The sequence below is a fragment of the Papio anubis genome, chromosome 7 (genome assembly GCF_008728515.1).
Source record: "Papio anubis isolate 15944 chromosome 7, Panubis1.0, whole genome shotgun sequence".
NCBI lineage: Eukaryota > Metazoa > Chordata > Mammalia > Primates > Cercopithecidae > Papio > Papio anubis.
Window position 1 is genome coordinate 84,434,035 of NC_044982.1, and position 13,639 is coordinate 84,447,673.

General features: G+C 41.8%; 1 gene segment (V, D, J or C); it reads right to left on the reverse strand.

Moving 5' to 3' along the window:
- Window positions 1-3,833: 3,833 nt before the first annotated feature.
- On the reverse strand, window positions 3,834-11,503 carry LOC110743861. The segment is given in 3 exon segments: window positions 5,834-5,974; window positions 9,163-9,503; window positions 9,631-11,503. Coding segments are annotated over 3 exon segments (411 nt in total).
- Between the last annotated feature and the right edge of the window lie 2,136 nt (window positions 11,504-13,639).

Consider the following 13,639-nt stretch of genomic DNA (forward strand, 5'->3'; position numbering starts at 1 on the left):
CCTCACTGACTGTCATTGGATCAGGACCATAAGGTCACAGGGATCCTCTGGCAAGGGAATATTTGGAATATGACTGCCCATGTGCATCTGAATATGCTGCTGCAATATCACAGCATTGGTAACTCTGGCAGATGGGGCATGAATGCTGCCTCTTTATGGGTGTGTTGGTTCAGTGAACCCCAAGGTGCGTCTGCAAGTTGCCTTTGGTAGAAAAAGCTCAGCCACAAATCTTATACTGGAATGGTCACTCCCTGCTGTGTGGCTGCCTGTACAGTAATATATTTTGAGAGCGCTTAGGAATCAGTAGAAAATGAAGCCAGTGGTGGCCTTGTGGATGTTCTCAAACAGCTACAGTAATTTTAGGGTCTCTGGTCCTGGCTGGGGGTCCCACTCACTTAGAAGCCACCAATCCTTGGTGAATTATTGTTTGTCCATACCTCAGGGAGGGTAAGCCTGCCCTCACTTACTGCAGAAGGACTAGGATGCAGGTCATTGGGCAATAGGCCATCCATGAGGTTCTTGGGGTTAGTCTTTGAAGAGAGATTCTGAGGTAGCCTTAGAGAGGAAGTTACAAGGACAAGTTTGCTGTCTAAAGAGAGACTTGATTCATCGATGGGGGCAGGTACAGAGTGCATATGGGTTGCCATTGCCTGTTGCCATTTTGTCCTGAAACTCAGAAAACAGCTGAGGGTTCACCTTCTCTTGGAGATGTTTGTGAACGTGTATGCTGAGGTTACCCTTGGTGGTGAAGCGATGACTACAGAGCACACGAAGGGTCTCTCTCCAGTGCTGGAGCAGAGGTGGATCTACGAGAAGCTATCAGTCCCCAAAACCTTGCTAGAGTACTTACACTCGTGCTTGGAGATGTTCTGTAGCTTTCCTTTCCCTTTCTTGGAGGGGTCTAATGCCATAGTGGAGAAAGGACCCCGGAAGAGCACCAAGCCCAGAGCCTGAGGGAGCAAAGCACTCAGTATGGGAGACACGATGTTTTCCCAAACAGGGAAAGGGAAGAGAGTACACTTTTCCCATCTGGCTTCAGAGCAAATGGCATCAGTCCTGGGGCAGAGTGGTGAAGGTAGAAGGGATGCTGGCATGTGGTATCTTGGCTTATTTCAAGGCATCCAGAGACAGACCTTGGTTTCCAGCCTTCTGGCTGAGCAAAACCACAGCTGCAGAAACTTGCTGGGCATGCCCAAAGTCTTCAGGGTGTCAGCCCCTGCCCTGACACAGTGGAGGACATGGGAGGCCCACATGTTCATCTCAATGTAGATCTTCTCGGTGAGCTGGATCTGCTATAGCTGCTGTTGCAGATGCAAGATCTGCTCCAGGACCCATGGGATGCTGTTGGTGCTGGGCACAGGCTGGCAGTGCTACCTGCACTCTACTGATTCACTGCCAACTTAGTGTCCCAGAGAGCTTGCATGGGCACCTTAGTGTTGGCTACTTTGCCTGTGGGTAAATAGCTTATGTCCTTAGGTGTGGGTGGCAGGGCCATCTCTGTAAGTACACCACAGACTCCACACCCGGCTTCTCTTTCATGTCCCCTAAGCTGCCACTGTTCTCCTTCTAACCATTTTTATTGCTTGGAATGGGTGACTGGTTGCTCAGTTTGGCTCCAGAGAGCTATCATGGCCTCTCACTGTCATTCCTGATGAGGACAGGGGAATTTTTAGTACAATTTTTCTTATGTTCTAAGAACTCAGAGATGCTAAAGAACTGCACAGTATTTCTCACAGGTGTCCAGTTCCTCCCGATGAAGCCATTTTACCATGTGGCTTTGTCCTTATTTGCTTCATCATCATTCCCTTGGTGATCCATTGGAGCACCCCAGGCCCCCACCACTGGTGCCATTCAGGCTGCATCTGTGAACTCTGGATTCAGTTGCTGCTCGCCCTGATCCCCCTCCAAGCTGGCATGCTGGAGTTTCATCTGCTTGCACTTCTATATGGTGTGAGCATGGGGCACTGGGAAAGCCACAGTTCTGGCTGATATGTTTTTTAAAGGCTCTTTTAATCCATAGATCCCCTCACTCATTCTTTGTAGTTTATGGGAAGAAAAAAAAGAACCAAGCTGTTTGTCTTGCAGAGTTTTTCACACTATAAATTTTGCTTACCGTATACTTGTGATGGGTTTAATATGTTCTGCTGTCCTTTGTACTTACTATAAATTGGCGATGGGATCTAGAGGGCAGTATTTTGTTTAATAGAGTGAACAGAAAACAAAGCTATTTTTCACTTCTGTGGGAAGTCTATTGGATTGAGTTACTATTTCAAGTCCACCTAATTTTTTCCCTCTGGAAATTCTGAAAGACACTGGAGGTTGTGGAATAACGATGGTGTGAAACATTAAGAATTCCACTCTACTTCTGGGAGAGTACACATTTGACAATTTACTGTTCACTCCCAAGGGTATCCAATTCTGATGGGGAAATTTCCTCTTTTCCAAAGAAAGGACATTTTAGTTATGAAATCAGGTGGAAAGGTTCCTAATGCTACGATTTGGGGTTGAAGCAGCACCGAGCTGTTGAACTTGTATCTTATTGTCTGTTAGAAGATAGAAATGAGGGCAAACGCACAAAGGATGTAGGTGATACGCAGGTTGTACTAGGGGTCAGACGGAAGGCAACTACTACATGTAATAAAGAGGGATGAGAGTTAAGCTTCAGAGATTCTTTGTATCACACATAATATGTCCCTAATATTTGCTTTCATTCTTTAAATAAATTAATTTTAAAAAGCTTACGACAGTGGATCAGGTCCAGAACAGAAGTTGCCTAAGTCAAGTGATTAAGGATCCTGTACAGCTCATTAGCTTGACCAGCTCTCTCTGTGTGTGATACACTTTATCTGAACTCAGTCAAACTCTAGCCCAGGGATACTGGAACAATTCTGCAGTGAAGACATCCATCGTATGCAAGATTGGAGGCTCTGAGATGTGGGGTATGAGGGTGACTAATTTCAGGGAACACCTGAAGAGGTTCCCTGATGAGGATCATTAGGAAGTAGCAGGGGCTGAAGCCTAATGGTCATTATCATTGACTTTATTCACAGAGGCTGGAATAAGCCTCAGCTGTCTTGCAGGCTGTGATGGCTTCATCTCCCCAGCCCCTCATAAAGAGACTTCCTGTATTATAGCTCTCGTGCATTGGCCTGTCTACATCTAACAGCTTGTAGCCTGACTTAGGACTCAGGAACAAACAACAAAGCTTCAATCTCTGGATAACCTTTCAGGACACTCACTCTACTTAGGAGAAGAATAGGGTTTACTACGTCATTTTTGTTTATCCTCTGATGCCAAGGCCCAGTGCCTAGTGACACATCATCAAGCCTGTACCTTTTTAAAACACTTGGACAATCATACTCATTTCATCCTACTCTAGGCACCTACGAGCATTTGCATTTGCTACTCAGTTCTAGAGAGAACTCTAATATTGAACGAACCTTTCCGAGTTACAATGTTCTTAGTTCCTTTAGGAACAGATGAATTATATTAATTTTACAAGGGACAACCAGAATTACTAGAAAATCTGTCTCTCAACCTGCCTTAGAACTTAACAGGAGGAGCTGTGTCCTCTGGAGTTTCAGCCAGCTAGTCCAAGTTCAGTGTGACCTCATGCTTGTCAAATGGGAATCTTCTAATTTTTCTCATTCTCTCCTGCTGAGGAAAGAAAGTGTGTCTAATGCCTTGTGAAAAAAAAAAAAAACACTAAATTCAAATTCAAATAAAAATATTTACTTTTGAATTAGTACCTGTTCTGTCCCTTCCTCCTTTTCTCTTCCTCCCTTTTTCTTTCCTTCTTTGTCGCTCTTTCTTCCCTCCTCCTCTCCCCTTCCTCCTTCTCCTCTTCTTCCTTCTTTCTTTTCTCCCTCTTCTTCCATCTCCTCCTTTTCCTCTCCCTCTTCTTCTGCTGCCTGGCTACATAGAATAGTAGTTTCTGTGTATGGAAAGCAGGTGACTTCACAAGCCACTCTCCTCTCTGTCTGCTTCCTTTGGCTTCTTGTTACTACTGTTACATTATCATGCAACATGTGGAACAATATGGATATGTCTATAACAACTAATTGTCCTTTCGCAAAAAAGAAGGGCAGCTAATAAGTGTTAGGAACTCAAAAAGGTAGTGGACTATGTGCTCTTGTGAGGCTAGTAAAATTTTGGAACTGCCTAATTAAATATCTACATTTTACAAATGAGAGAACAGGTTCAGGGGAGTTATAACTTTCTCAAGGTCACATAGGTTGTTTGTGTAAAACTTTAATTCCCTCTGCCTGCCATTCTGTACTGGATATAGCCCACTAGAACACGGCCTTCATAAAGGCAGGAACCATGTCTGTCTGATTAACTAATGTTTCTCCAATGCTTACTATAGCTAAAAATACCTCCTAAATTAGGAATAAACTATGCTTAAGTTTCTCAAGCTGGAATATACCCATGGTACATGAAATCATGGGGAAAAAACAGGTATATTTTCATGAGATGGTATTTCAGATTTGTTTGTCTTGAAGATGAGTTTATGTCTTGTAACTAATAATTTAAATTTTTACTTTTAAATTAACTTATACTGTGAAATGAATGGTAAATTTTTGTAAATTTTAAAAATAAAATACATATACATCAAAGCCATTATGTGTCCAAAGAGAACTTTTGACCTCTACCCCAGGGAGTATAGTGTTTCCCAGATCTTCCCACGTTTATAGCTAAGCTAGAAATCCAGTTTTTAATGTGATACCTGTTTTCTTTTAGTGTTAAAAACTCAGGTTTCTAAAAATTTGTGTTTTTAGAGCAAAAGAAATAAAAATCCCTGTTCCTGAGCACCTGTTGCAATATCCAAGGAAAATATATGTTTAGACAGGAAGTAGACACTGGACACACCATCCGGGTTCTGTTTGCCATAACAGTTGTAATTCTGGCCCTAACCACTTCTCAGCTTCAAACTGGCCAGAACTCAAAGGGGAAAGGGTGAAGGCAAGATACTCAATAGGTTAGGATCAATTTCCACCTTACACATCTCTCTTCGTAGGCAGCCTCTAAATGAAAGCAAAATACTTAGATACTTTTAAAATATCATAATCATGTCACAAAAAGAGAGGAGCCAGAGAAAGGAAATTTGAGGAACATTTCACATCTATTCTGATGTATAAGAGGTTGCTGGTATGATTATGGAAAGAAGTCTAAATTTAATTTTTCTATCTCATTTAGTAATAATACCATTATTAAGAAAAATCAATGGAAGACATTTCTATTACACTTGGATTAAAGCATTCTACATAATAATTAATGCATAAATGTATGAATCATTCTGAAAACTTAACAGCTTATGAATGGAATTATCCACTTGGTCTGAAGATAATTGGATAGTTTCCCACCCTCAGTAAAACCAACACAAGATTAATATATTTTGTTTTTGCACTTTTGTTGCATAATTCTATATATGATACAAAAATAGGTGCTATATATTCTGTCCCAATCTATTCTAAAGAATAGAAGACATCCATGCTTCTAATAAATGATATATCTAGACATTGTACATTAATCGAACTCAGGTTTCCTTGCCAAACCACCTGTGCTGACACAGCCCCAACTTGCTTCTTCCTGTCTGTGACAGAGTCTCTCCCCAGGAGCCCTGTCTCTTGTTGAGGTTTTTGTAGGGCTCCCACCGACACCCATCTCACTGTGGCTTCATTCAGAGCACAGAAGTATACTGCTGAGTCCATGACTTGTGAGGCTGTGATGGTGAGGTTGAAGGAACTGGTGGATTTCTGGAAGTTCGAATAATATCGACCATTCATTTCATTTTGCTCATCAAAAGAGTTCTGACGAATAAGGAAAACCAATTCTCCACTTGGTGGTTGCTTGTACCAGAATAAGTAATAAGTAGTATCACGGGTTTCATACACACAGTCCAAGGTCACATCCTCCTTCTCCACCACAGAAATTTCAGTCTGAGCTTGAGTCACCTTCTGAGCCATGCTGGATCCTGCAGAAAAGAGGAAAAATAGACTGATCCCTTATTTGCAACACTGGGGATAAAATGGATTACGTGGCTTAGGACTTAGTACTCTGATTTCATTGCCTGTTACCCCTTCTTTCTAAGCCTCATGAGACTACAAAGGTCTGCCTCCCTCCACATCCTTCTGAGCTAACAGGAGTCTGAGTTCTGTGCTGGTGGTCCTGCTTACCAACACAGATGGAGGTTATGACTGCCCTCAGCAGGCTGGCAGTCAGCATGTTCATAGCTCTTCCCCTGAGTGAAATGTTCTGTGCTCCGTCTCAAATCCAGATCTTAATTCTCCACCTTGCACTCAAGAGGTACTAGCAAAGTTACCAGGCTGTGTGAGGCTTCTGCCTTTTACAGGAAGTATGGTTAACAGATGTATGATGAGTTTGACTGTGCCATGTCACATGCTTCCTGTATAGATGGAAGATCCTAGACTGTCCTAAGTACCAATTTTGTCTCAATATAACTTACTGGACTGTAAATATACAGTGGTAAAATTGAATCATGGTTAGTTAATTCATCTTTGGTGGAAAATGTGAGGCTTACAATTTATTATGAGCTATAGTGAATACATGGGATGATATAATTATGCACCTTTTGGTCTTACATATGTCTTTTTCTTCAGATAGAATCAAAGTGCAAACTAACCACACAAGAGTTTTCACTTTCTAGCAGGAAGGCAAAACTTTTAGTCTCAATCTTTGTTACTACTTTGCCAGTCATGGAATCCAGCAAAGGTTATGTAAGAAATAGTTTACTGTTAATAAATGATTTTATATCATACCTCTTGAGTCACCAAATCTGTTCAGTGTTTGCCATGTCAAGTAACAGCAGAGAAAAATACATACATGTTTATTTGCACATATATTTGTGTGTGTGTGTGTGTAAACAAAAATAAATTCCAAAAATTCTACTCACTGCTCAAATGCAGGAGTTTCTGTTATAACTCAATATGTGTGCACCTGAAAATGCCCCTGCTATTCCAATCCTCACACATTAATTGTGGTGGAGATTAGGATAGGAAAAAAACCAAAAATATATAATTTATAACCAGTGCATTACCAAAAATCATAGGAATCCTATTAAAATGCCAACAGAATTCAATCTCCACTAGCTTTTGTCCCTTGCATCACAGTCATTAAACTCTTTGCAGTGTTAAATATTGGGACTTATGTTTCACCCCTTAGATACAGGTTCATAAGAGGTCCTATGTTTACAATAAGACTGGGTTCATCAAAGTTTTGTGTTATTATTCTTCATAAAAAATATATATTTTATTTGATTTATGGCTAGGGTAAGAAAAGAATGGGGGTGAGTGCTAGTGGGCATACATTTTCTTTGTGAGGTGGTGAAGATATTCTGGAATTAGATCACAATAATGATTGATAACTGTGAATGTACTAAAACCACTGAATTACAGACTTAAAAGGATGAAGTTTAAGGTATGCAAATTGTATTTCAATAAAGCTGATTTTTTTAATGATAGAAGTGAAAATACTCATATTAATGATAGCTAAAGTGATTCTAGTGCTGCCGTGGAAAAGAGGACTGCGGGTTAGGGAACCTCCCAGTATCAGGACAAGCTAAGACTATTATAATATTTCAGTCTTAAAGAAGATGATCTCTATGGAATCCCAAATGCAGATTTACCATGAAGTATATTAGGCTTTGATTTTAGAGCCCCTTTCTACCCCAGAACCTAGAAACTTAAATTTATAATTTAATTTTCTTTTTCTTAAAGAGCGCCCCAGAAATCAAAGAAAAATCTTCGGGCTCTGCAAAACCTGTACCTTTTTATGTGTAAAACTCACAGGATCATGCAGGATAGAAAAAGGACAAACAGGCCGGGCGCGGTGGCTCAAGCCTGTAATCCCAGCACTTTGGGAGGCCGAGACGGGCGGATCACGAGGTCAGGAGATCGAGACCATCCTGGCTAACACAGTGAAACCCCGTCTCTACTAAAAAATACAAAAAACTAGCTGGGCGAGGTGGCGGGCGCCTGTAGTCCCAGCTACTCGGGAGGCTGAGGCAGGAGAATGGCGTGAACCCAGGAGGTGGAGCTTGCCGTGAGCTGAGATCCGGCCACTGCACTCCAGCCTAGGCAAGAGAGCCAGACTCCGCCTCAAAAAAAAAAAGGACAAACAAGTCTCACAGAACTCCAAATATTAGGAAAAATTTCTCGTGGTGAGCTACATCCCTGAGAGTTTCAGTGAGGGGCCCACATTTCTGTTTTATGCTCTTTGATGTAGAGAAATATGAGATTATTTTCTCCATTTCAGGTCCCAGTGAACAAAACTCCATGTTCATTCACCTCTTTTTTATAAAGTCTTTCTTGGCTGCTAAATTTGATGCAATTTAGAAGGATCATGGGCATAAATGCAATGATAAAAATGTTAGTTCCCAAGTTAAAGTAATGTCCCAAATCCAGAATTTCTCGTAACACAGATCCTCAAGTCAAAAATCCAGGTCATGATTTAGTGTTACAACAAACAGCTGCCAGGCCAACAGGAAGATCAGTGTGGAGGGGTGTAAACAGTGTGGGCAAGACATGCCATGGATGCAGCCTTTACTGACTGGGCTGTTCTGAAACCACAGTGCTGATAACACAAGGAAAGCCTCTCATCAGCACACTCTCCTCACAGAACTTACTCAGGTAGCAGAATTTCTAAGCAACCACAAGAGAAGGAAAAGTCAAGGGAAGAGAGGACAAATGCCGCAGTCCCTGGAGATGGAGTTTCTGCAGGTGAAACTCAGCAAGACAAACAACCTTGGTCTCAACTGTAAACACAAGGGAGTAGATTCAAGGTGATCATTAGTCCATGAACTGTTTTCCCTTAGAGTTTTTACTGACAGGTTATGAAGTATTGCAGCATAGACCAACTGAACTGTCACATAGCAAAGTTAATGTCACTTCTCAGGAATGTATGCCGTCTGAGGGGAAGAAGAGACATCTGGACTGAGGACAGAAGCATTTCTAGAAAACAGAGCTTAGGTTCTGCTTTAGACTGTTCCTCCCCCAATTCCTCTGTGTGGTGTAATGTAAAATCTCCATGGCTTCTTGGCACCAAAGAATCAGAGCCGGAATTACATGGAGGAAGGCTCCAGCCTAGAACCCTGGAGACAGAAAATAACGCCCCCTCCCAAAGCCGCTCACACCCAGGCCCCACCTGCAGCCCCCAGGGTTTGTGCTGGGCTCTCGCTGCAGTCCCTCCCACTGTGTCTCTCAGAACGCAGTAGTACACGGCAGAGTCCAACAGCTGCACCGAGGGTTTCTCCAGATGGAAGGAACTGTCACTCTTGACATGACTGGCCTGAAAACCTCTGCTGTTCGTCTCCTGGTTTTCTGAACTTTTCAGGAGGAGCTCAGGCTCTTTGTTTGGATACTGGACATACCAGAACATAAAAGCTGAATAGCTGGTCTGATAAGTGCAGTTTAATGTCAGAGCTGCCCTCTCAGGGAGGGTAACTGGACCTTCTGTCTGGGTCACTGAGTCTCCATTGGTCCTTCCTAAAAAAAAAGAAAGACTTTATTATACTGGCAATAGACAGTATGGTCTCCAGTTTGGAAGGGGTTAAAGGTCATCCTAAAGCTAAGGAATAGAACATCTCAGAAGTTCTGAGTAAACATTACTCACTGATTATCAACAAGATCACAAGTCCTGAGCAGGAAGCAAACAGCATGGCTGGCTGAGAAGCAGTAGAAGGTTTTGTTGAGAGATATCCAAACCAAGAGGTATATTTCTTTATGTTGTTGATTCTTTGGCAGAATCTTCTACAAAATCTTGACTCACGTGTTAAGCATGGCAAACTGCTCTACAAATCAGGCCACAGGCAGAACAAAGAGATGTGTGCAGAAAGGAAAGATGAAATTTGTGTCAAACCACAAGCTGAAGGGAGCAGCGCCCTCTTGCGGCTCCTCTCTGTCCCTGAAGCCTGCTCTGAGTCTTGGAATGTTGTTCATTTTCTCACTGGGGTGCGGCTTAACGGGCAGACATAGAAGGAAAACGGTGTCCGAGGTGAAGGGTGGTGGGACTCAAGGAAGGAGCATCAAACGCTCTGCTGACTTCACCGTGTGAGTGAGTCCTGTCAACTTCTTCAAGGTGCAGAGCAATATGACTCCCTTAAATCTCCACAGTCCCGGCATCTAATGTGTTCGCAAGTGGTAATTTAGTTTTAGGCGTCTTAGGATATCCTGAGAATATCGTTAAAGAAAAAAAATTGTGAGATTTATTCTTGGTATATTTCCCACTGGTCCCCGGAAACCAGGGGGTGAGCACTTCTGCTTAGAATGTCCTTCCTTCTCCCCACTCCGCTTCACTTGGACGACTCCTCTTCATTCTTTGAAACCAGTGCATCACCTCCATGTGAAAACATTCTCCCAACTCTCTAGCTAAGTTAGTGCTCTCCTTTTTTCCCACCATACTTTCTGTCCTTATCACATCATGTTAGAAACATTTCTGTCCTGTTTCTCAAGCCGCACTTGGTGCTCCTGAGATCAGAAGTTGAATCCTGTTACTATCAGCAGCCCTTTTCCTAGGCCCTTAGCTCATAGGAAATGCTAAAAAAAAAAACCTTAAAAATTGGTGAAAAAATGAATGAATGGCTGTGTCTGGTAGGCAAAATTATCTTTGATGAAGGACAGTCTGTGGAAAGATGTGTCTTAGGCCCCTGGCATGACTGACTTCATTTAGGAGTAGATCCAGGACCTGGTAGCAGGTGCATTCCATGTTCTTCAAAATCGAGTAAGGTGCAGGACTTCTTAAAAGGGGCCGCTCTCATACTAACTTTTTTTAAATATTATGGTGTTTTCATATACCCAACAATAAAATTTGGTATCAACTTTTTAGGCTCATAGGTTTTATACAATTACCAAATCAGACAAAAAATGCAAACAAAATATAAAGTCGATAAAATTCAAATTAAAACATTAGTGTGAGAAATGATTTTTCACTGAAACTAAAGGGTTAGTGTAGGCTTATTAAAAGAAAGCTATGGATGTGTATAGTTGAATAACTGACTTGATTAAAGTTATTTGGAGCTTGATGTACTATTGTCTGAGTTATTGCGATTAGTGATTACTAGGATTTTTTCTTCACTTTTCCTATTCAGCAATACTCAAGTCAGTCACTATTATACAATTTTATTATTTAATGAAGCACCCAAGAATTCAGCACTGAAAAAAATATGTTTTTTATTTACTGCTACTTTTGTGTCTATTGAATTGTATGTTGATACATACAAACAATGAATGTTTGTAATACATCCTCTTTCAATGGAAAGATGCAGGTTCTTGGGAGTTTGTGGCCCATCTGTAGTGCAATGCAATATACCTGTAGTGCTATGTGCTATGTTCTATATCATAACCAAAATTTTCCAAAAACTTTTCACCATTTAAACAGCTGCAATGTCTTCATTTGTAGAGTATTATTATCCCACTTGCCCTTAATTTGGTAAAAACGACATAAATCAAAATCAAGAAGGCTATTCTATTAGCCATCTAGATGATTAGAAATATTCCTTTGTTATGATGAGTTCATGTCCTTTGCAGGGACAAGGATGAAGCTGAAAACCATCATTCTGAGCAAACTATCACAAAGACAGAAAACCAAACACTGCATGTTCTCACTCATAGGTGGGAACTGAACAATGAGAACACTTGGACACAGGGCAGGGAACATCACACACCAGGCCCTGTCATGGGGTGGGGGCAGGGGGAGGGATAGCATTAGGAGAAATGCCTAATGTAAATGATGAGTTAGTGGGTGGAGCAAACCAACATGGCACATGTATACCTATGCAACAAACCTGCACGCTATGCACATGTACCCTAGAACTTAAAGTATAATAAAAAAAATTTAGGAATAAATAAAAAAGAAATTTTCCTTTATTATTTTATTTTGTCCTAATCACACAGAAAACTGCAAATCTAAAAATTCTCATTTAATTTCTATACCTCAGGGGCTGGTGAACTTTTCTCTATAAAAGGACAAACAGTATATATTTTAGACTTTGAAATCATACACTCCCTGTTGCAAATACTAAACTCTGCTGTTAGAGCCCAGAAGCCATCATCACAATGTGTAAATACATGGGCAGGCTATTTTGCAATAAAACTTTACAAAAACAGGTGGCAGGTTGTTTTGAATGCTAGGCCATTGTTTTCTGACCCCCATTATACACCAACAATTTGTTCATACAATTCCAAATACCCATGACTATATAGTTTGAAAAACTCAGCCCTATTTTCTTGTGTATTCTTTCACTACAACATTACTGTAACTCTTAGAGGAGGCTTAAAATAAAGTATATTATTTAAATATATTATATTAAATAAATTAAAAGGAAGAAAGAAGAGGAAAAATTGATTATCTTAGTGCTTAAGATATTTTGGTGTTATGGATTCAAGGCTGAGCTCACAGATAATGGTCCCTGCTCTTACAGAGCACACAGAGTAATAATAGAGACAATTATTAATCAGATAAAGAAATAAAAGGAGAAACTACACATTAAAAAAGGCAGAGGTCCACAATTCAAAGACAGCATATTGAGCTTTCTTCTATTACTGACCCTTGAACAGATGTACAAGAACAAGTAGGCATTTACTGGGTTCTACTCTCAAGGGAAGAGAAAAGAATTTTTTAAAAAGAGTAAGAATGTATCCTAAAATTGCTTTGAGGGGGTTATGTAAGATGAACAAAGTGCATTCAAGAAACGTAGATAGGTTTCCTGAGCAAGATGGCTGAATAGGAACAGCTCCAGCCTGCAGCTCCCAGAGCGAGCAACACAGAAGATGGGTGATTTCTGCATTTTCAACTGAGGTACCTGGTTCATCTCACTGGGGAGTGCTGGACAATTGGTGCTGGTCTGTGGGTACAGCCCGACCAGTGAGAGCTGAAGCAGGGCAAGGCATCACCTCACCTGGGAAGTGCAGGGGGAAGTGAATCCCTTTTCCTAGCCAAGGGAAACTGAGACACACAACACCTGGAAAATCGGGTAACTCCCACCCTAATACTGCGCTTTACCAAGGGTCTTAGCAAATGGCACACAGAAGATTATATCCCACACCTGGCCCGGAGGGTCCCACGCCCACGGAGCTTCCCTCATTGCTAGCACAGCAGTCTGAGATCTAACTGCAAGGTGGCAGCGAGGCTGGGGGAGGGGCATCTGCCATTGCTGAGGCTTAAGTAGGTAAACAAAGCCACAGGGAAGCTCGAACTGGGTGGAGCCCACCGCAGCTCAAGGAGGACTGCCTGCCTCTGTAGACTCCACCTCTGGGGACATGGCATAGCTAAACAAAAGCAACAGAAACCTCTGCAGATGTAAATGACCCTGTCTGACAGCTTTGAAGAGAGCAGTGGGTCTCCCAGCATGGACGTTGAGATCTGAGAACAGACAGACTGCATGCTAAGTCAGTCTCTGACCCTTGAGTAACCGAACTGGGAGACATACTCCACTAGGTGCAGACCAACACCTCACACCTCACATGGTTGGGCACACCATGAAACGAAGTTTCCAGAGCAAGAATCAGACAGCAACACTCACTGTTCAGCAATATTCTATCTTCTGCAGCCTCCGCTGCTGACACCCAGGAACGCAGGGTCTGGAGTGGACCTCAAGCAAACTCCAACAGAGCTGCAGCTGAGA